The sequence below is a fragment of the Pleurodeles waltl genome, chromosome 10 (genome assembly GCF_031143425.1).
Source record: "Pleurodeles waltl isolate 20211129_DDA chromosome 10, aPleWal1.hap1.20221129, whole genome shotgun sequence".
In the NCBI taxonomy this organism is placed as follows: Eukaryota; Metazoa; Chordata; class Amphibia; order Caudata; family Salamandridae; genus Pleurodeles; species Pleurodeles waltl.
The window spans coordinates 71,694,584-71,719,497 of NC_090449.1; the positions used below are offsets into that span (position 1 = coordinate 71,694,584).

General features: G+C 43.7%; 1 protein-coding gene across 5 annotated transcripts in view; it reads right to left on the minus strand.

Moving 5' to 3' along the window:
- Positions 1–3,177, minus strand: part of E4F1 (E4F transcription factor 1) — a 336,452-nt gene extending 333,275 nt beyond the window's left edge. For 2 of the 5 annotated variants that reach the window (XM_069209718.1, XM_069209719.1), the window contains exon 1: positions 3,057–3,177. In XM_069209718.1, coding sequence (XP_069065819.1) covers positions 3,057–3,138 — 82 coding nt within the window. In that variant the 5' untranslated portion in view covers positions 3,139–3,177. Of the gene's footprint in view, positions 1–3,034 lie in introns of all 5 variants that reach the window. The other 3 variants (XM_069209720.1, XM_069209721.1, XM_069209723.1) reach the window with 3 other exon arrangements.
- Between the last annotated feature and the right edge of the window lie 21,737 nt (positions 3,178–24,914).

Sequence of the window (24,914 nt, forward strand, 5' to 3'; positions counted from 1 at the left end):
CCCTTATAAAATTACAATATTTCGACCCTCAGTCTGTAAAATGTTCCACAAGTAGTAAAGGCCTACAACTCCACACTATACAATAAGTTAAAGACCCTCTCCTTTAGTATACACTGTCGACAATTGCTGGATCTAAGACACCATGAGAGGGCATTTAAAGACCTGAATGGTCTTCAACAGAGATCTATAATGCTATATAAAAGTATGTTCTACCAAGTGCTAGGACTGCATCAATGCTACACACTGGAAACTATTATAGATTCGTGCATTAAATGCAACAGTTACTTTCTCTCACACCTCCTGCACACAAAACTGTTAAGGCCATGCATGCTAAGACATTCAGAAACGCCCTTCGTACAGTCATCCATGAGAGGACCAGGAGCGATAAGAAAGCTCAGGAGAGTGGGAGTGCCCACCAAAACCCACAGTTAAAATCGACAAAATGGCCAATTTAACCTTTCATTCTTTCCACTCTGATGGACGAGACACCCAAATTTAGGGAAATATCCACACATTACATGTATAGCGCTTTTACCAAAACAATTTAACAAATGCCATTAATAATATAATGAGATATGACTAAATTATGTGAAATAATACGAAAACAATTACAAATTAAACTAAGTGTCCCATAAAAGCATTAGATACAAGCTATGTTTTAAGACTAAAACAGAAGCAAGAGATGGTAACAAAAATAGAAATGGTTTAAGCATTGCAATATTTGGATTAATTCAAAGAAAAATAAAAACTAGGTCTACTTCAAGAATAAAAATAAAAACCAACTTTTTAAAATAAACTGATTTTAGGACGGAGACGGAACATAAACAGAAATTGGAACTGACTGATTAGGTTTGTTCCAAGTGATGCTCCTTAATGCAATTGTAAACACTAAACTGAAGATTACACTCAGGGAAGCCAATACAAGGAAAGAGGAAGGGGAGTGTTGACACTACTTCCCAAGCAAATGGCCCAACAGGATTGGGGACGGTGTTAAACCTCAAACATTTATAAGGCAAGGTGTCCCCAAGTGCCACCAAAACACAAGATAAATGAAGAAATATTTTAAATAAACCCTCCTACTAATTACTGAAGCATAATCATTTGCATACAAAGGTATTAATAATTATTAGGATATTCATTTTATTTGTCCTAATCAAATCAAACGCATGAAAAACATGAAACCCCCTCAGACTTTAGATTAAAAAAAGTCTCACATCACTAAGATTATTAAGTGCATTTCCATCTATTTCAATATTATTTCTAGCCTTTTCCTTGGACAAATTAATTGGCGTTTAAAAAGCCTTTCAAAGTCGCAATCAAGAAGTAATTCCAGAAACACTGTACAATTTCTGATAAGCTTCATCTCTGACCCCTAAATAAAAACTAATAAAATAAATAGGGGGTACTTTAGGTAATTAATGAAAACATTCAAATTCATGACCACCACCAACCCCATGGAAGGGGACTGACAGAGGTGAGCTATGACAAAGATAAGACCCCACAAAAGAGCTCCTATTTGAAAGTGACTCACTGTGGCAGAAGGATTTATTGAACACACCTTTTTGAGAAGCACAAACCGTTCAATTGTTGTAACTGGCCTCTCTCGTTCAGGCCAATAAAGGCTATACATTTTCCCTCTATACTTTAAATCATGCATCCTCGACAGCAGGGCGGTGCAAGTGCGAAGATCACTCCATTTGCATGACTAGCTATGTTTCAGTACATTGGTTGGAAGCGGGAAATGCAGGTAAGAATAAAATTATAGCAAAAAGATATGGAATTCAGACATCGCTGATACCACAAAAGGACAAATCTCTTAGATGAGAAGGTTCAGCAGCGTCAGAAGAAATGTTTTTCTCTCTCCTTAAAACGGAAGCTCTGATGGCAGGAAGACAGAAGGGTCTGCCAGAGCCAGGAATACTAGCCGCAGGCGTAGAAGACATTAGAATACCTCGTCCATTTCTGCGTACTCTTGGGTGCAACTGTGCTCTCCTTCCCAACCCTTGGTTTGTACTTCTGGCTAAAGCTTTTCAAGTCCAGCTTGCTCACAACTCATCTGGCTACAACCGCCTGCTCCCTGCTTCCCCGAGGATGCCGCGGGCAATGCTATTTACTGTTCCAAATTAAAAGTACACTTGTGCTCCCACTCTACCACACTTCACCGTTAACAGTCCCCCAGACGGCCTTACCATTTCTGTATACTCCTGCCTACATCCCACAGCAATCTCTTCAACATTCCTGCACATTGCAAACAAACTCTAGTGGCAGATCCCTGGATTCTGGCCCGGTGCACCTTGTCATCTTACTGCTGAGGGTCCGAGCTATCCTTTCGCCTGCATTATTTGAGATGCCGTCCTCCATGTTCTATACTCGTGTGTTCATTTGTATTCCAAACTATACATGCCAGCAAACTAGATTTAAAAGGATTCGCGATTCTTTTTGCCGAAATTATTTAACTTTTGCCGCTTATAAAAATACGATCTTTGTCCCAACCCTCCATCCTTGTGCCTCACGCCACCATTCCCATAAGATCGTGCTTGAAGCCCTTCTTATCCATGGTCCAAGGCAAGCTTACCTATTTATATAATCACAATCCCGACTACGGTTGCCCACCCTAGTCCTGCGAAACTCAGATTTCGGCTCTGACTCGCCCCAGAAGCCCTACATCTTCTTAGATATGGCACATTGCCGTATGACCTCAGCTGCGTTAACTTCAGATGTGTTAGTGAGAAGCTCGTCCACTCAGTCTTTTAATTTCCCTTTCTAGTAATTGCAGTTTGCAATTTATTACAAAAGAAGCGAAATGACAGGTAGAAAAACGTAAAGACAAAAAAAAAAAAAAAAAATGGATCGGAGGGCCTTCTCCTGTAACCGGGTGAACTTCACAGCTGTTGCATGAAAACTGTATCCCTCCCCGCTCCACCCACTTCCACATGATACACATCCTTCCAGGCCACCGCGCACCAAAATATTTCTACCGCGAGGCCCAGTTCTGCCACCACTTCCCTCCATCTAGCCGGAGCCTCAAACGCACCGTGTGCGCGGCTCCCACTCACCCTCCGCACTGCGGGCTGCCCTCAGGCTCAGATAGGCGTCGGTTCCTACGGCTGCCGTAAGCCCGCTCTCAGCTCCGCTCATGCCTCTTCGCCTGTCGCAACGAAGCGCAAAATGGCGGATTTACGACTGTGTCGTCATAACAACGGGGCGGGGAAGAGAGTAACTAAACACAAAGAAGGGACTACAGGCCGTCGCCCGAGCAGAGCAGCGACCGACTGAATACCCTTGCAGGGGCGTAGCTTTGAGGGGTTGGGGCGTTAGACCCTCAATAAATCTATCCTGCAGTAAATAGTTTGGTACAGGTGTTTTTTGGTCGGGAATGGGAAGGGGTTGTGTCGGAATTCACCTGGGAGTTTTACATACACACACAGACAAAAACACATCACCTACACATACACTGTCATCTCTGTTATGAAGGTCTAAAAAAAATGTTGATTCTTTTACAAACTATTCTAAGTAATCCTTACAATTTGATCTACGGTACCCTTCAGCTCCCCCTTAAACTCTGCTTCTGTACTGTTTCTTTTATAATCAGGGCCACTGGAATTATGCGGCAGGAGAGGGTCAAATTATGCGGCAGGGTTGAGTAAATTAGGCGACAAGAAAAGGCAAATTATGCAGCATGATGTGGCACTTTTTTAATAACGGTATTACTTCATTTTTGCATCATATTTTACCATGGTAAAACTGGCTGGATGTTGGCTGCACCGTGTTAGTGCCCGCTTCACACCTAAATATTGCAATAAGCAACATAAAGTTGACCAGTCCAGCTTTGCTAAAGAGCCTTTCATTGCGTGGCAAAACGTGGACCTACATTTTTAGTCTCCCTCTTTGCTCTGATTCCCAAATGACAGTCTGGAGGTCGCATCTGCCCAGACGTCGTTATGCAACATCCAAATCAAACCATCCATCAAGAAAGGCACTTCGCTCCACGCATCCAAGATGACCCATCAACTAAATGGAGCTCACTTCTTTTTACACGGTTGGATTTTAGCAATGGTTACCGTAAGATGCAGCTGGAGGAGCCACCACCCTGCATTGCTATGTTTGCAACACACAGTGGGTCTTTCAAGTACAAATATCTCCATTTTGAGGTGTTCTCTGCAACAGAGGCTTTTCAAGAGGAAATACGAAGAGTCATGAGGGAAACTTAGCAGCATAAATGATAGTAACAACATTCTCTTTATCGAGACAAGGAAACACATGAGGGAACACGACGATACTCCAGAGAAGTTATGCAGTGCCATTCATGAAGTGAACTTCATATTTAACAAGGACAAGAGTGAATTTTGCAAGCCCTCCCTCAGGTTCTATGGACACGTTTTCACTAAAGAGGGTATGGCATAAAGCACGGACAAAGTGCCCAGCGTGATCCCACCCCAGAGACACACTGGAACATGACTGTGTATGCTCGTCAAAGCTTGACAAATCCAGTAAATAAATAGACTCAAAAGAAAAAGAATATTGTCTGCCTGTGATCACTTCTATTGAAGAACATTCACAATGGCTACTGCCATGTGTTCATATGTGACAATATCAAGGCGAACGTGCCTCCTTACATTGGAAGGTGGGGTCTGAAACCTCAGTGCTACAGATTCACAAATATATACTGGCCCAGAAAGGAAGAACACGTGTCAGGCTTCTACTTTTCTCTTGTGAGCTCCAGGACCAGATCATTGATAGTTGAGGAACACATCACTTGTGTAGAGAAACAAACTCCATCAGCACTGAGCAAAAGATGACAACCTCAGTGCCTCACAAGGCAAACCTAGTCCACAGGTAGAGGTTGAACTGGTTAACTCTCAATGCTGGCGGTGATCAGGAGAAAGTCGAATATGTTCATTACAACTGCACCTGCAGGGAACTGCATTCCTTCTGGCAAGGACAAAGCACACTCACCTACCACATGAAGGGTTTAGTTCTCAGGTGCACACACCTGGTAATTCCACAGCTAAGTGATGGAACTTGCCTATGAGGGCCAGAGTCACAGAGCTCACCAAAAAACCCTTCAGACAAAAGGCATGGTTGCCTTTTCATGATAAACTGGTTGAGAAGATTCGTAGTACTCTAATGTCTATAACAGCCAAGGGGATGACAGTCTTCCTCGACCCAGGGCTATGTCCAAATTGCCTGAGGAAATCTGGGAAGTAGCTGCCAATGGTTTATTAGGGCCCATTGCCACTAGGCAACATCTGCCGGAAATAATGGGTGAATATTCCCAGAAGTTTTGTCAGTTTCCAACATATCACTGGATGCCATTTTCTGGGGTTAAGTAAAATCTCCTTCCTTGGCATTCACGTACAACAATGAACCACCACCTAGAAGAAAACATTTTAAGGATTTTGCTGAATGTCTTGCTACCACTAAATCACAGTTTATTAGCCACAGGCCAATGTCACTGCTGAGTGCTTTAGAGGTATGTTAAAGAAACCCATGCAAAATTGCAATGCCCCCAAGCCTCCCCTATATCTGAGGTGCTGCGGTAAATATTACAAAAGCATAATAATGCTTCTCACAGCACTATGTGGAAATTGCCAGCAGAACTGTTTTAAGTCAGAAGCGGAGAACTTGCTTTCCTCATGGTGCTTCTTGGTCCAATCCTGAACTTGAGAAAGTAAGGCGCTACCACTGCAACTGGGAGAGTAAACAGAAGGAGCATTTAGGCTGGAAACAAAATGTAAAGAGCTCAAGACTTTGTCCAACAAATCAATCATGAGTTAACTCAGTTGAAGTGATCTCACAGAGATGGCCCTTCATTTGGGCCACAGACCTGTGTAGTGGTAACACAAAGGGAACTGTACTCCTGGTCTGGAGACACAGACACATCACCTCCTCGTGTCTCTGCGCGTTGAAGGGTGATCCCTGCAAAGTATCATCAACAGATGGATTAGCCAACATATTAGGAAGTCCTTGAGGACGCCAACCCCTTTCGTGACTTCATACTTACACCCTACCCCCAAATTATGTCCCGGGATACCTTAGTGTCCCTTCTCCCTCCCCGATTCTAGACCTGAACCTCCAAGGGAACATTACTGTTGTAGTCTACACGTTCTCCCTCCTGAGAGACTCATCACTTTCATGGACTGATTTTATGAATCATAGCTCAGTGGAGGAGAGCTACAGTGCCGTCAATCACAGTGCATCAGAGATGAGGTGCACTTGCCAACACTTGCTGTGGATGCATCTTCAGGACGCACAAAAAGGAAGCTTGGGAGTAGGAGGGTGAAGAGTCTACAACAACTGAAGAGTTTGTGAGTGCCAACTGAGCTGCCCCAGTTGACAGCTGGTCATTCTCTTTTAAAATGCCCCTTGTGATAAAGTATTTCCTAACCTGCCTATTGTGTCTGTTGTCAGTGGACAGTGCACAGTGAGAAACCAAAACTTTTTTCACAGCTTGTTGGTTTAGCATAGTGGGAATTACCACCACTAGCGACAGGAATGCACAGCAAGCCCGTCCGTATGCATTCCAACAGTGCAGCATGCATTACTTGTTCCTGGTGTACGCCTGGCACTCTGATCTTTTGGTACACACATTAATGTTGTTCCCACATGCATGTCTGAGAATTCAGGAGGACGGTGGAAGGCAGTGCTAGGAGAGTAGTTTGATAAGGGAAATATCCTTTTTTACGACTTTTTTATTACTAAAGTCGTGGTTAACGAAAGCGTAACAACGCTTTTTTTAACCACGACTTCGTATTTTTGTGCCTTAACTACGTATGTTCTGAACAACGAACATGTGTGGTTAAGGTACAAAGAAGGGAGTTGGCGAAGGTAAGTGGTGGGTTTAGGTTTTGGGGTGGGGTGGGGTGGGGTTGGGGGGTGGGGCATTTTTGGTTTTGGGGAGTGGGTGGGGGGTCAGGGGGTTTTAGGTTTTGGGGTGGGGTTGGGGGGTGGGGCGTTTTTGGTTTTGGGGAGTGGGTGGGGGGTTAGGGTTTTTTAGGTTTTGGGGTGGGGTTGGGGGGGTGGGGCGTTTTTGGTTTTGGGGAGTGGGTGGGGGGCAGGGGGTTTTAGGTTTTAGGGTGGGGTTGGGGCGTTTTTGGTTTTGGGGAGTGGGTGGGGGGCCAGGGGGTTTTAGGTTTTGGGGTGGGGTTGGGGGGGTGGGGTGAGGGATGTAGGGTGAATGGTGCCTATTGCTAATGATTTTATCAGGAATGCCTTTACAACGAAATATCGTTGTTAAGGCATTCGTGGTAAAATCATTAGTAGTAAGGATAAGGTCGGTGTTCCGACCTCGTTGTTAAGGTTAGTAGTTGTTTTTAATTCGGTGTTCCGTCATATAATCGTTTGATAAGAGTCTGTTGGTGGAGCATGAGAAGCTGGAAAGAGAAGCAGACAGCAGCACCTTCCCATCATCTATCTGGCTCCCATAAAACTATCTGCATGCAGATAGGATTTTGTTCTGATGTCAGAGGAGGGTACTGTACTTTGAGTCAAGTGGCCGTAAAGAGGTACCCTGTCTCATCCACAGTGACTCTAGGGAAGTTCTACTGCTGGGGGGCGGGGAGGGTGAGGTGAGAAATGTGATGGTCAGTCTGCCAGGGTTTCTCTGACAAACTAGGAGTGATTGTTAGGATTGCTTTGCCAAGTGTGGAGAACAGGGAGTGCCTGGTATCCTGTGGTTGCACCGTGTGCTTGTTGGTATAGCTCCTTCTTTGTGTGGAATGTGAGGGTTCATCCGTGTTTTGTATGGATGGAGTGGTGGGCGCAGTAGTTGAAGGCGGAGTCTTAGCTGTGAACATCTGCTCCCAGTGGTGCACCAGTAAATCCGTGCTAGCCTGACTAAAGAAACTTACAGTAACCAGGGTTGTCTGCTACCTGTTTTTCATGGTCTCTTGAATGTTCAGAGAGAGGTACAGGGCACAAGCTGCAGTCTGAAGACTCATACAATCACCTTGGTATGGACTTTACAAGAGAAGACTGTAGCCCACAGCTCTCGGGTTTCCCCTAGCAACTGACTCCTTTCTACGAGCCTTTCAGAGAGAGGCCTGACATACGACTGATCATCTGCAGCCTCACCACAGTATCAGAAACATGGGATAAGAATGACTGTGCACCAGCTATACTAGTTTTTTTTTAAAGGCAACCCTGATGTGACTATATCTATCCCAACACCACCAGGCTTGGATGCGCTGGCCTGACATGCATGACTCCTCTCCTAGCCCTACTGCCATTTCAGACAGATGCCTCACATGACTGACAGTGCTCCAACTCTGCTGGTCTCTCTCTGCGAAGTGTCTATCTTAGCTCCAATCCAGTCAGAGTTTCAGAGCTGGACCTGACATATAACTGATAAGTCTCCAATCATACCAGTCTTTCAAAGAAACCCAACTTGTGGCAATCACAATTTGAGCCCTAGCATTCTTAATAAAGTTAACCTCATTTGTATTGTATTGTAGGATTTGTATAGCGCTTACCATCCTATATGGGTCACTGAAGTGCTTATGCGCATGGATAACAAGCTACACCATGTGGAGTGTCTGGTTGGGAGGGTGTTTTTTTGTTTCCAGCCTATATAAGTATCCTCATGTTGTGGGTGAAGACCACCAAGGTGCAGTTATCATGTCATGGGACACAGTGGATGGTGGTGATGTAGTGGGTGAGAGTATGAAAAGGGTAGAGGAGCAAATTATAATTATAATAATGGGCAATCATCTTAGCCACGGGGGCAGTGGGATTTGGAATGTCTCATGCCAAAATGGGGTAAATTAGAGAAGGGCCAGTAATCCAAACAGAGGCACACACCAGACAGAGATGCTGTTGAATGAGTGAAATGATGCCAAAAGGGGAAGAATGGGAATTGATGACATAAGCACCAGCCCTGTACCATTTTATACATTTTTTTTCAAAGGCAGTGACACTGTCTACTAATGAACAAATACACCCCATGAAGGAGGAAAGATGAGGAAGAGCAATCAAGGCTGGCAACTTGGGCAGAACATATACAAACTTTTAAGGGTCCAGATTCCACCTCCTCCTGCTAGGTTGAAGGAAGCCAACATGCTCAGCAGAGGTTCATACCCCCAAGCCACTCACAGCCTCAAAGGCAGATGATCCCTATTCAAATTAGCCCTAGTTGGATAGTAGCTCAGACCCCCAGCCAGACAGGTACCCTGCACATATCATCGTGAGAGGCAAACCACTATTTAGGTTGTTACCCTGACCGCCCACAAGAGTGAACCGGCTTGCCTTGTGTTACCCTGCTGTCCTCACCCCTCATGTGCACCCAATACTTTTTTGTATCACAAATACACTTGTCCTTTCTAGGTTTCATAATGAGGCATCCTCCTGACCTTCTAGAATGTCCTCACAGGACAATTTTGATTTTAATTATTTGTAGTGAATGTCATTTCAGGGTAAAAAAGAGATAATGAGCTGAAAGGAGGCTTCCCCTGTTTCCATTATTTCAACTAGGACAGGAGCATGGTCCTGATTTGGTAGTTCACAATTTGTTGAGTCTTGACAGCTGTTCTCTGATCTGTGAGCCTTGTGAAATACACATTCTATACATGCCTCCATATGGAAACTGACCTTCCGAGCGCCTTGATCTGGTCAATTCCCACCCTACCTCTGCGCTTATCTACCAGATAACACAGTGCCATTAGAGAACTGGCAATCTTGTGCACTGGGAATCGTGTGTGCTGGTAACTAGTAACGGTGTGTGCTGGATGTCACCAATAATGCATGTGCTATGAACTGGCAATGATGTGTGTGCCCAAAAATGGCAATGATGTGTGCTGGGAACTGGCAATGATGTGTGTGCCCAAAAAGGGCAATAGTGTGTGCTGGGAACTGGTAATGATGTGTTAACTGGTAACTGGCTAACATATGCTAAATGGAAGCTGGAAACAGGAACTGATGCGCTAACTCGAAATCATGTGGCAATAATGTGTGACTGGGAATTTGTGAGTTAGGAGGCAATGATGTGCCAACTTGGTAGTGTTGCAATGAGCGACCGCCCGAGTTTCAGCAAAATCCTGGGCTTTGCATCAATTGCTTGAACGAAGGATACATGTGGAGTCATATTTAGAAATGTTGTCTTCAAGGGTGTATTTTTTGAACCCATAAAAAACCCTTCCTATCAGTAAAAGGACACTACATCTCAAGAGAGGCCAGGAGAGAGATGTTTTCAGGACCAAACACATATTACAATTTCCTGAGCCCTGCTGCTTTACTCATGTCAAATGTCTGTAGCTGCTGTGGTTTAGCCACAAATGGGTCATTTCTGAGCTGCCACCCCAAGACATTGTACGGCAACGCTCCAGTACAATGCCACACACATCACGGCATTGCTACACTGCTGCAATAGCACACCTTGATACTCCAGTAAAGCTCCAGCACAGCATTGCCACCCTTAAACTCCTTCACCCACCATGCACTACGACGGCAAAACTACAATTTTAGTCACCACACTACTGACGCGCATCTCCACCCAACCGTCCACCACGACTGATCTCTCCCTTCCTCCACTGCTCTCCCATCTCACAGCACCACACTGACACCTTCACAACTACCCACCAACACACTCACAACCTTCCCTGCTGTATTATTGCCATTTCAGCGCCACCGCCACCATTACTACAGTGCTCTGTCACAGGTAGACAATACCGCTTGTATCTCTTACTCTTTCACAGACTCCTCCTTTTATTCGCCGATATGGTGTCCTCCAATGAACCCGCTTTGCCCACACGTCTTTATGGACCTTTAATGTTCACAAAGCAGACTTCTGATGTGGTGGAGGTAAGCCCTTTGCCAAGTGGTGAAGGAAGTTCCACCTTGGCTGGAGCATCATAGTGCAATTGCTGCAAAGAAATGGCCTTGCCCCTCTGGATATGATAATGAAACAACATCCTTAACTGGGCAACAGACCCATCACCGTTTTTAGCTTCATCAGCACCAAAGACAAGATACTCCTGATGGAAAGGACATTGGAAGGGAGCATCTAGAATGCCACCTTCCCCCAGCGTTGGAGTTAATTTTAGTTCCTACATTACAACTGCCCTTGGCTGTAGTAGTGTGTAGTAGTGCTGTGCTACTATGGAGGGGACGAAGCAGTCTTAGGAAAGCAGTGTTTGCCTGACGAGGAGTTAGAATTGCACGGTGGTGGCGAATTCGCCACACTGGGCAACCTCACTTCCTACACTGATTTACTGTCACTTTTCTTATGGCACGACAAGGATAGTGCAGGACAGTTCTTGGAAGCTCATGATTGTAAATAACCCTTATTGTCTTCAATGCCAACCACCATGGTACGATGGTGATTCACATGCACGGATGTGGCCGGAAGTGGCACATACGAGTGCAGAGACAATCAGATTAGTTAGGTCATGAATGTTGCTGTGCACACAACAGTACTACCACAAGGAAATAATACACAAAATCCAACATTTTTTGAAACACCCTTTATTTCATTTTGCGTACAAACAAAAAGCCTGAGACAAACCAGCATAGTATACAATGGAGCCCGTGGATCTTGCTTTTGGGGTATCACTTCGATGACGTACAAAGACTGTCGTAGCCAATGAGTAGAGTCTCATCAGGATACTGAGATATATCAGCATTATCGAGTCAACGTATTAATAAGCAGTGCATTTATAACAATTAATAAACAAATGGCATAAGAAACTGTCCCCATCGCCACCCTTCCTATGTGGTGCCTAGCGTTAATATGAATGTAGCAGGGTTGTCATGGCTGCGTTAGGGCGCCTATGACCCTAGCCATCAGGGGAGCAGTGAAGACACTCCCTGTGGTAGTCCCCTGCTGCCTGTGGATTGCTAGGTAGCTAGTGAAGCATCTAGTTCAAGATTATAGTCCAGAGGTCAAACAAATAGCTGTGAGGGGATGCTGTTCACCGATAATGCATCTTCATCACGCATCGTATCTATCAACCCCCTCCCAGGCCCTTGCAAAGTCCCGGGTGGACCGCATCCATCATAACACCCAGCCAGAGCACTGACCACACATCCAACACAGATCAGATGGTCCATATAGTTCAGTTTCAACAAGCGCTAAACCATACAAACCATAATGACAACTACAGTCCCTAACAGAACTCAGTCACAAATAGGGGCTCACATGCAACAAAGCTCAGAGGCACCATATAACTTGACCTCACTGAGATTAAACCAGCACTCCAATCTTCATAAGACAATGCACTACTCCATGACACCACATACCACACTAAACCTGTGTCAACCAAACACCTTACCGCTTATTTCATTTAAAGATATACTTCAGATGTTAACAAAATGCCACAATGCGTATTATCTCACCCTGGGGGAATGCACATACCAGTCAGCTCGCTTGGCACCTGAACAAATTGGTGAATATCTCTTGCTACCCAAACAAACCAAAGAATACTAATCATTGCACCACACATACAACCAATCATATTCACCAATGCGGCACACTGCTGACGATTAAACTCGACAGCAAGAAAGCGGACTCCGGTCTAAGAGAGAATTCTCATAAACAAGGGAGTGAAGGCTCCCCAACTCAGACAGCTCTGCAGAGACACATTAATGTGAATACAGTGCTATGCTGCACTCTGTCACACCACATCATAAAGTAACCCAGTAAAATGATGACTGGCCAGGTATCCAATATAAATTCCTTTTGAGCAACAATAATAACATCTATTGGCAAAGTTGATTGTGATAGCTCCACCGATGGGTCTGTCGACCTGCCCCTGACATCATAATGAGATACAGGGAAAACACAGGTTGTATCATCTCCATTAGGGTACAGGTTGGCAGTGATAGCGTCATATTTCACTCCCAAAGACGCAAAGAGCAATACAAGACATGGAGTGGTGTAAATCTGTGGTTCCAACCTTTTGACTTCTGTGGACCCCGCTTTATCATTACTGGAACCCGGGGACTCCCACTGAATCATTATTGGAATCCGTGGACCCCCTACTGAGTCATTACTGAAAGCTGGGGACATAATCTGTTAATATTATTTAATTTTCTAAGCAGTCGCGGACCCCCTGAGGAGGCTTTGCGGACCCCCCAGGGGTCCCCTGACCACAGGTTGGGAACCACTGGTGTAAATGATACCTGTACCTGACATTTTGTGCTGCACATTACGCGAGAGCTAGTGTATACGACGTGGTGGGTCTTCCTCTCACCACATGTCATCCTAGCCACAGGTGACCAGCTAGGGACCAAGGTTGGAGCGGCAGGGTGGTCTCCCCTTCACCATTATGCTAGGTAAGAGAGTGACAGTAGGAGTCTCCTTGCACTTTGGTACGGTCAGAGGAAAGAAGGAGTGTGCATTTTTATCCTCTGTGCCCCGCCAGGGTGGTCTGGGGGTACACCAGCGCTCAAAGCTGCATTGATGTAAATGTGCATTCAGTGCTTAATTTGTAAATAAAAAGGTGCTGGTGCCCGGACCTCTCCTCTTAAACATGCGGCTGCTGCAATTAAATGTGTGAACACAGAATACTGAGAGAGCGTAATCCTGAAGCCATTTCTGGCCTCTTTAATCCATATAAAGCCACTCCCTGCCCCTTCAGCTCACTCTTGCAGTTTTCTACTTTCTTCCTCTGTGACTCTTTTTCATTTTTCTCTTCCTCCGTCTTCCCCATATGGGTCTTATGCTCGCAGAAAATGCTTGAGCCGAAGAGTAAGCCCCGGCCCTCAAAAATAAGTGCCGGTGCTCAGCACCGGAAACAACAAGCACAAATTAAGCACTGTGTGCATTGCTCTTCAGCACTGTGAAAAGCATAAGCAGCATCTTCCTAACCAGCTTTAACAGTTATAACTTTAGCACAGTTTGACAAATCTTCACAAAACTTTCCAAAAAGAAGTTCATCTACCTCAGTTCCTCCCTTAAATATTTTGGAGTGAGAAGTCTAGTTGCGGCAGCGAAAAACCTGGGGATGCCAAACTGCAATTTCCTCATGGATTTTGGAAGACTGCTACAGTCCAAACGGCTGAAAGGAATTACACCAAATTTGACAGAAAGCTTGGTCTTTAGCTAGAATGTGTGCTTTTTTGTGATTTGGTGTAAATCCGTTCAGTAGTTTTTGATTGTAATTAATTAAATATTACATTATGTTATTAAAAAAACTAGAAATTCACTGAAAAACATAGGCTAAATTGAGGTTATAGTTAGGTGAAAATGTTGGTGCCGGCTGAGCTATGTCCCACAATCCATAACTACCTAAATTGAAAAAAGAAAACTGCTAGTTATATGTAGAAAAATATTATCTGACCATGTAGCATTTTGTGCCATTTATTGTAGTGGGTGCCAGGCCCACCCACACAAGCGAGTTACCGTTTTTTATCTAGAGATGCAAAGGAACACTGGGTGGTAGGACAACTGTGACTCCCTGCAGATTTCAGAACTTTCCCCTCACAGAAATGTAAGAAAAATGTGTTTGAGCCCAAATTCAAGGTTTACAGCAGCTTGTGGGTAACAAAACCTGGGGAGAACCACACAAGTTACCCCATCATAGACTCCCCCGACTGTCAGTTTTTTTTAAGTTTTTTTTTTTTAGAAATGTGTGGGGTTGGTAGGTTCTCCTAAATGCCAGCTGAGCTAAGGGCCAAATACCACTGCTACCCAAACTGCAAAAAAGGGTTGGGTTTGAGAGGAAACGTGATCTGTCCATGTTGCATTTTGGGCCCTTTCTTGTTGCGAGCACTAGGCCCACCCACATAAATCAGGTACCATTTTTACTGGGTGATATGGGGAGATGCTGGGTGGTGAGAAGTTTGTGGCTCTCTACAGATTCCAGAACTTTCCCTTACATAAATGTGAGGAAATGTGTGTTTTAGCCAAATTTTGAGGTTTGCAAAGCCTTGCAAGTAAGAAAACCTGTAGAGAGCAACACAAGTCACACTACCCTTGACACTCCCCAGTTTTTGAGAAATATTTGGGTATGGTAGGTTTCCCTGTGTGACAGATTAGCTAGGGAACAAAATCTGCAGCTACTCACATTGTTAAAAAAGCTTGGTTTCAGCTGGGTAAAATAAGATGTCTTCAGGTCGGGTTTTGGGGCATATTGCACATCAGCCATACAAGTGAGGTACAATTTTCATGGGGAGACGTGTGGTAACACAGAATAGTAGAAAATGTATAATTTGCATTTTGATTTCCCTCCAAACATTTGTGGCCTCCAAACATAAGCCAGTTAGCAGGAAAGAAGTAATTTTGCAAAATACCCTCTGAAGTACCTGATAGTGTAGGTAAACCCAAATTCAGACGCGCACAAATAACTGTTGCTCTAAAACTGAGTATCTGGTGCTCATTTTCAGAAATACATAGGTTACCTTCATACCTACTTTTCATTGTTTATATTTTACCATATGAATTGCTCTACACTCAGTACACAATGAAAAACCATTGTAAGGTGCAGCTCCATTGTTGTCTCTGGGCACTTCAGGTTCTTGGACAACTTACAAACCTTGCCTTGACCAGGAGAACATAGCGGACATAATGCTATATTGTTTTTGTAAACTGGTGATCATGACACATAGGTACAGATGAAAACATGGTCATAAATGACTGTTTTTTCCTACTTATTTTCAAAATGGGTTACCCCTTGGACAAACACCAAAACAGTGGTGAAAAATTCTTTTGATGCAGCTTTGCTTGTTTTTAAAAGGTGGAACAATGGTGATTTTGGCACAGCAAACTCTTTCTTGCTGCAATTTTTATGGGGGAAAAATATACTTTTTTGTGCAACACTTTCTTTCCATTTTTCCTAAAAACACCCTAAAATCTAGCCATATTTAGGTACTTTCGCTGTCCCTTTATGGGGAATCCACATGATGTTGGAAATACCTTATTTGGGAAAAAAGTTAGGGAGGCCTCTATGTGGAGTACCCCAAATAGCAAAAAAAACGGCTCAGCACTGGGGTGGAAAACCTCAGCAATTAATGCAAAGTAAGATATAATTGCCATACCTAACTATAATGTCACTTTAACCTTTGTTAATATATATATTTATTTATTTATATTAATTTATTTTAGAGCTGGGCGAGCCAGATAATTCATAGTTTGAGCCACAGGTGAGCTAACATTGGCTCCAAGAGCCCAGGCAAGAGCTGAGCCCCCCAAAAAATGGCAATGCGAGCACTGAAAAAAAACACAAAATCTAAATCACAGAAATATAGAAGTTGTGGTTAATAGATGTACAGATCCAATCTGCAAAGACTCCTTAAAAACGTAAACATACATGCTTATTTACTAAACATTTATATTTGAGCTTTGACAATAGCTGTAGTTTGCTTTCGTGAAGGTTAGTATATCAACATGTTAAGGTTTTAGGCGTGGCCACATACTACATGTCATAAGTTCTTGTTGAACCGCTTCTCTCTGGGTATGTCTTGATTAGACGGGTGTGTCCTAATTCTCACACACAGGTAAGCTATGATTCCAAATATCATTGACTTTAGAAGCCATCCTAGAAGAGAGATGAATTTGCTCTGAGTGGCTCATCATAGGAGAGAGGAACAGAGGGGCTGGCAGTGGACCCTTGAGTGCCAGGAGGGTCTCCAGGCCTGGCAGTAAACATGACCTGTCAAAACGAGCATGCAAGGGGCGGAATATGTTGACATGGCAACTGGGAGAGAATAGCCACACAGCAAAGAGTTCCCTTTTAACAGCACATTCACCTTTAAAGATGATAACCAGTGTTACCACCTACAGTGATACTGCCTAAAACAACAACAAAGTGGCCCTAGAACTGCAGGGCAGGGCAGAGAGCCCTAAATGATCCGAAGTGTCTTGCAATAGCTCAGTTCTCACAAGTGTTTTCACACAGGCGGTGTTTTGGAAAGTCATAAGGTAAAGATGTCCACCCTAACACACACACACATATGCTAATATTGTCTAAGGAACTAGAACAACAGAAGTAAAGCAGCTTGGCATGTGAATCACAATTTCATAAAACAAAAAACAATATTTCTGATTAAGTCCATTTGCACATGTTGATTCTTTGAGAAATAAATCAGTAGCAAAGAATATGCAGAAATTTTTTTTATCTGGAATTCTCAATGCTTGTACATTTATTATTTTCAGTCTTGTGCACTTTTCAGGCGTTATCTTGTGCAAATTCAGTGTAGTTTGTGACAGAGCAGAAAAGGATCTTGGAGAAGATAATTGCATGGTGTTAGAAATGGAGTCTCTATTTGGCAGTCAGCTTACTCCATCTCCAAGCAGGGACCCTCACTCTAATCAGGGTAAAGGAGTCACACACCTAAGATAGCCCCTTCTCATCCCTTTGGTAGCTTGGCACAAGCAGTCGGGCTTCTTTCAGAGGCAATGTATAAATATTTGTACACACAGTGACTCAGTGAAAACACCATAAAAGTACTCCACACCAGTATAGAAAAAATAGCCAATATTTATCGGAGTTAAATAAGACCAAAACGACAAAAATCCAACATACACAAGCCAAGATATCACTTTTAAAAAGTTACAAAGAGTCTTAATCCAGAGGAATCAATGGTTATCTCTTTTTAAGGCAGAGTACCTGGAATGCATCAAAAACAGAGACGATGCATGCGCAGAAGAGGTGATGCGCCAGAAAAAACAAAGCTATGCTTCCTTACTGCACAGGAGAGGTGATGCGTCGATTCCTTCCTGCACAGGAGAGGTGATGCGTAGATTCTCTCCTCACAGGAGATGCAATACGTCGGTTCCGTACTGGCAGGGGAGGTGATGTGTCGGTTTTCAGCTGCAGCATTCTGATGTGTGGCTTTTCTTTTTTAGGACATCAGTTGCCACTTCCAAGGGCCCAGGGACAGGATTTGGCACCCCTTAGCAAGTCAGGACTCTCACTACAGGAGTCCAGGCACTGACAGATAAAGTCTTTGATGACCCAGAGACTTTTTAACATGAGGGAAGCTCAGTTCAAGTCCTTGGAGAACCTTGGAAACCAGGATGTAGAAAGCAATGTCCAGTCCTTTCACTCCCAGGACAGAAGCAGTAAACCAACTGCAACAAAAGAGGTAATTTTAAATTGTGAGTTCAGAGACCCCAAAACTCCATATCTCTAGCTGCTCCCAATGGAAAATGACACTTAAAAGATATTTCAAGGCAATCCCCATGTTAACCTATGGGAGAGATAGGCCTTGCAATAATGGAAATCAAATTTAGCAGGACATATAAAACACACCAGTACATGTCCTACCTTCTACATACACTGCACCCTGCCGATGGGGCTGCATGGGGCCTACCTTAGGCATTGCTCACATGTAGTAAAAGGGAAGGTTTAGGCCTGGCAAGTGGGTGCACTTGCCAGGTCGAAATGGCAGTTTAAAACTGCACGCACAGACACTGCAGTGACATGTCTGAGACATATTTACAGGGCTACTTAGGTGGGTGGTACAGTCAGTGCTGCAGGCCCACTAGTAGCATTTGATTTACAGGCCCTGGGTACACATGTGCATTATACTAGGGAGTGACTAGAAAATCAAATATGTCAATCATGGAGAAACCAATCACCAATACAATTTAGACAAAGAGTATATGCACTTTAGCACTGGTTAGCAGTGGTAAAGTGCCCAGAGTCCTAAAGCCAACACAAATACTTCAGAAAAATAGGAGGAAGAAGGCAAAACGTGTGGGGGGCAGGTCCAACACACAGTGTTTCTCACTAGGAGGAAACAAGCCAAAAATGCACAGGGCACACAGGCTGCAAGTAGTTCATTATGTGCTTATAGGTTATGGTGAAATGTTCACAATTTTAGGCATTCTGTTCGAGTCCCTGTTGAGGTACCGTATTTAGAGACAATTAATTAAGGGTTAGGTAAAGCACTTAAAAATGAACTTAATGTGTGCATTCAATGGGCATTGTTCAGATGCTACCTCTCAGGGGTCTGGACAGCTCTGAAGTTGCTAGTGCTCAACATACATGATGTACGCTTGTTACAGTTTTGTGGGCTAGACAGAAACATCCCCCTCCAAAACACACAGACATACACTCACAAACAACCTCCTCTGTAACATTAGAAGGGGGGGCAAGGCTTTGCTCCTTTTGGCTTTCTCTCTCTTTTATAAAGAGATGGTGCCAATGCAGTTATAGTTATGCCACAATTTACATAAGAACAGCAATTTTGTTTTTGTAATAACTTTGGCAGAGTTTGACAAAACTTTCCAAAAAAAGCACATCCACTTTGGTAAGTTTTGTGTAGATCCGTCAAGAGAAAAGAAAAAGATGGGTGCCTTGAAAATGCCATATCCCATTTCAATTCCAATTGCATTCTTTCCTCTTCGAAACAAGAAAAAACTTTGTAAATCCGTTCAGTAATTTGCGAATTTAGCGTTTAATTAAGGTGCTTGAGTTGGGCATGAGATTTTTAGATATCTGGACTGATAATTCACAGATCCTCTGAGAATTCCTGACTAAATTCAAAAAAATAGAGATAATCCATTGGACTAGGGAGCTTGTTCTTCCTTCATCCTGGTCAACCACCTCCAGCTATGTGAATTTGCATATGGGTAGGCAGTAGGCACAAGTGCACTAAAGCATAGCACAGGACTGCTCGCAACATTTAATCTTATAGGCCAGGTTTATAAAAGACCTCTTTATTATATCAGAATGGGCGCATGAAAGCGCAGTACACTTTGTAAAACAAATATACGTCAACAACCTCAATTTACATTTTAGGAGTACAATAAATAAGCAGAGGTAGAGCAGACCTGGAGGTATATATTAAGAACAGTAAATAAGAAACAAACGTTTTCAGGAATTTCCTCCATTTGAGTAGTTTTCACCCTATGAACTTATATCACAGAATGCACAATAAAGAGATTTGGCTTTCCTGTGAACAGATTTTTGTGATTCCCAGGCTTTGAAGGGGAGAAATTAAACCCGGGCCAGATTGGAAACCAAAATCAGCCCTGGGGTAAAGTGTTCCAATAAGTCCCTCGCTGCAGGGTTCATGGCTAGAGTAGGGTCATGCCTGCGTCATCGCAATGAAATCACCCCCCAGAGAAGTGTGAGAACAGGCAGTACCGTACATCACTGAAAGAAACCAGTTCTCTTCACTCAGTTGTGCATCGCTAATAATCTAGGGCAGTGGTCTTCAAACTTTTTAACGCCACCCCCCCATAAAAAAAACAATTCAGGCCCCCCTCCAAATGTTCACAATTATTCCATTAAATTGACAATGATTAAATATGCCTAGAGTTATTTAAACATTGCAATTAAGTTCTGTTACTGTTGTAATAATGCAATCAAATCCATGATGCCAAACATGCTATTCTAGTCAGGCATGCCTTACTAACGTGTAAAAGTATCTACAATGTGACTATTGAAGAGTATTTGGCGTCCCTCCCGTTTTACCACATATTCCCAGCTTAGATATAAATGACAAAAGATGTTATTGATGGCCCGTTACATAGCGGTTTATTGTTGCTCACTTTTTTCAGCTTAAAACATAGCCCTGTTATCAGCACTATGTTTCTTTTGGGTGGAGCCTGGCACCCGCCCTCTGCCCCCTGGATCACTTGAGGCCTCCCTACCCAGGGGTGCCAGCCCTCCAGTTTGAAGAACCCTGATCCAGGATAACCAGGCGTCCCGGTTTTTCACCAGCTATCCTGGCAGATTTCAGGGAATTCAGCTTGTCATGTTTATAGAGAGGGTCGACTGAAAACGGTGGGAGGTGAATTTTTATGTTTTCCAAAGCAGGGATAGTTAGCAGCTGTTATAAGAAAGCAATTTTATTAACCAGCAAGATATTGGCTTTAAAAATGGCTTTTTGTTTATGTTTTTAGTGCCTATTCTGTAATTCTATGCTGATGATCACTGTCATTCTGAGCAGCGTACGGTGGAGGTAAAATTGCAGTCCTTTTTCTATTTTTAGGAAATGTCCCTTTTTAGGTTTCGCCTGCACATTGCTTGCGCTGTGGCAACATCTTTTGTCTTTGAAAACAAATCTAAAAACATGAGTTACAGCCTGCCCACAGGCTTACACATCCCACCCACAGCCTTCCCATTACTTACCATTGGTTGGCTTCTCCGGTCACTCTCTTATCCTTGCTTCTCATTGGTCAGCAGGAACACTTACATCATGAGGATGTACTTTGTCTCTTCTCTTTCGGGCTTCAGCGGTTCTCTGGAGCTTGGATGGAGCTTGGACGAAGTACTCTTTCCCGCTGGGGATCAGTGGCGGACCCAAGTGTCCTTCCACATGCCGCAGGCTTCTGAGTTACTCCTTTTTTTTATTTCCATGTTCAGCGCCTCCTATTGACACAATGCCCCACCTGCCCTGTATACACACACACACACCGGATGGAACTAAGGGCCACATGTACGTAGCATTTTGCACGTCGCAAACAGCAAATCGGGCCGTTTGCGATGTGCAAAATGCACTTTGGGATGTTCAGACCCATTTTTGCAAATCAGTAAACTATTTACCGAATCGCAGAAAGGGTTTGCGAGTTGCAGTCTCATGTATGATTGTTTTGTGACTGCGAATACGGTCGCAAAACAATCACAGTTAGGACCAGTGTCACACGGGTGCTAACCCATTCGCAAATGGGAAGGGGTCCCCAAGGGACCCCTGCTCCTTTGTGAATAGCAGTAAAAACATTTTTACAGAGCAGGTAGTGGTCCTACGAACCACTACCTGCTATGAAAAAATGAGAAGAAAACTTTTCATTTTTTGTTTTTGAAATGTATCTCGTTTTCCTTTAAGGAAAACGGGATGCATTTTTAAAAAAAAACTGCTTTATTTAAATGCAGTCACAGACATGGTGGTCTGCTGTCTCCAGCAGGCCACCATCCCTGTGAGGGCGGCCATTCCCAAGGGGGTCACAAATTGCGACCTACCTCATGAATATTCATGAGGTAGGGCATTTGCGACCCCCTGGCGAATCGCAAACAGTGTCATTGACACTGTTCAACATAAGGTTTTGCGACTCGCAATTTGAAAGTCGCAAATCCAATCTTTCGAACATGTAGCCCTAAGTCCTAAGCCATCTCCCTTTCCCAGTGCACTTTTGAGGAACTTTTATTTACTTTTTTCTTTGCCGGTGGTGCATCGGCAACGTCCACATTGGTACTGCACATTGTGATTGGCACAGTTTAGAGGAGGAAGGGTACACTTGACACGGTTCGGGTAGGGGGCTTGTCACAGGGGGTGGGGAGACGAGGTTCGAATTACTGAGGCTGGATATAATTCAGTAATCCTGAACATCACTGAGGATGCTTTACGAGAGAGTCTTCCAGACCTCTCCCTTGAGGTCTCTTAAGGCTTCAGGGTATACATGTTTTAACCCCAAAGCAACATAGGCATAGTGATAAAATGTAAAAATACGGGGACATGTGAATCTGGATGCAGGCCTTTTACAGAACTGCAAAGGTGCATTTGTGCGGATTTGTTTCCGCATAGAGTGCATCTCAAATTTTTTCTCTGATGGCATAGTAGAAAATATTTTAAAACAAGTTCACACGTTTCCAATAGCACTGAAATGTTAATTGTGTTATGCTTCATCATATAATTTAAATCAGATATCAAAATAGGGGTCGTAATTAAATACACATAAATTTAAACACATTTTGCTTGGGGCTTTCAAAATCTTTGCACCAAACTTGTACATGCATTATCTCTGCTTAAATGTCCTGCCACAATTTGCAAACATGGACCACTTTTCAGCTATGTAATTCACTATGGAGACCATTTTCATTTTGGTGCCTGGACCTATATTCTGTCCCAGTCCAATACTATTCTACATACAATCTCTCTCAATTCTGGGTGCCTCCCATCTTATATATATATATATATAACTATTACATTTCCATACACAAACACACACAATCGTAGATCTCACACTTGAGGTAGGAGAGGGAGAATCAGGCTTACCCTCTCATGACAGCCGACTACGAATTTTATAAGAGAAAGCCAAAAAGAAGGCTTTGCATGTTGTCGTTCAGGGAAAAAGGCTTATGCCATACACCCATGGATCAGATGCCACCAACAGTTAGTTTTGTGATGGTATGGTCATAGCGATGGTAATCACCAATGATGAAATGATTTTCTCTCTGCGTGGGCACCCGTAGTCCTGCACAGTCAAGAACTCCGCTACAGAGCAACATAAAACAAGGATTTGCAATGCAATGGGTGAGAGCTATTAGCATTGTAAATTCCTAACTGGACTTTTCTTGCCACATACATTAAAAATGAAAAATAAAACAGTTGACTGAAGCAAGCCAATTCAAAACGCCACCGCCATAGCAATCGCAAGAGTTATTGGCTCCTTGCGTGAATGTCTAGAAAGGATCACGGCTGGGTTGAACTAGGGGCACAATTCTTAAATAAGGTAACAAACATGCACTCAAGATATTTGTCTTTGCATTAGTGCAGATTTACATATTTCACTAATTCAATGAATTTACCAAAGTAGGCCAGGAAATCGTACTCACAGAAAATATTTGTGAACTGTATTTTAGCACGAACAAATATGCATGTGTAGATTTGCTCATACAAAAATATGTTGAGCGTTTACAACTTCATTTTCCTTCAATCACTTTTTTCCCCCCAACCCTGGAAGAAGTTTTACTTCTAGTTCTTGTCAAGAGTAAATTTCCAACCTTTCTCAGTATGGGAAAAGATTAAAGAAGAGATTGTGAAAACCCTAAAAACATGCATGTTAAAGGGTTTGCACAGGCCTTTAAATGGGCATTCCAACCCTCGAACTATTGCTTACCACAGCTTCTAGCCCTAGTACGTAGATCTGCAGAAAGGTGGCAAAAAAAGGAAATTGCTAGTATTCAAGCCCTACTATAGTATTAGCCCTGGCATAATCAGAGAGGCTATTACCAGAGCTCTTATATAATGAGACTGCTACAATAATTTGCCGCCATACAACATGGCACCAAAGGGACAAGTGATTTTTTTACAGGATAAGTAGGTTTATGAAGCAACATGTCCCATCGACAAGTAGATATTTTAATAAATTTCACACCCCTGCGCATTCGCAGAACTCCTCAACACCTCCATCTCCACAGTCACCGTCCCTGGCTCCTGGAAGCACGCTGAGATCAAGCCCTCCTCAAGAAACCATCAGCAGACCACAGCAAACTCAAGAACTAACACCCCATCTCGCTCCTCCCGTTCCCCGCCAAGGTCTTTGAAAAGGCCATCAACCGCCAGCTCACAGACCACCTCAAACACAACAACCACCTCAACCCATCGCAATCTGGATTCCATCCCAATCACAGCACCAAAACAGTGCTGATCGCAGCCACAGACGACATCAGATGTCTCCTCGACCAAGAAGCCACAGCGGCCCTCATCCTCTTTGACTTATCGGCGGCCTTTGACACCGTCTCATACCACACTCTCATCTCCAGACTCCACAAAATCGGCACCTAAAACAATGAACTGAGCTGGACTGCCTACTTCCCCTCCGGCTGAACCCGTGGGATCCTCCTCCCTCCCTATATAGCCCCACCCAAAGAGGTCATCTACAGCATCCTCCGGACCTCCTCCCTCAGCCCCACCCTCTTCAATATCTACATCCACTGGCAGACATTACACGCACCCACAGACTCAGCATTGTTTCCTACGCCAACGACACCCAGCTCATCTTCTCCCTCTCGAACAGTACTGCACGATCGAACATCCAGAACACTGTGACCTACATTGCCTCCTGGATGAGGACCAGCTGCTGTTAGAAATGCTGCCTTAAGCTGAACTCGGACAAAAGGGAGATCCTCATGTTCAGGAACAAACCCTCCTACTGGAACGATACATGGTGGCCCTCTGCCCTCAGTCCCCCACCCACTCCCACCAACAACGCACGCAACCTCAGAATCCTCCTGGACACCAAACTGACCATGGAGAAACAGATTAACGCCGTCTTCTCTGTCTGCTTCCACATCTTTAACATGCTCTGC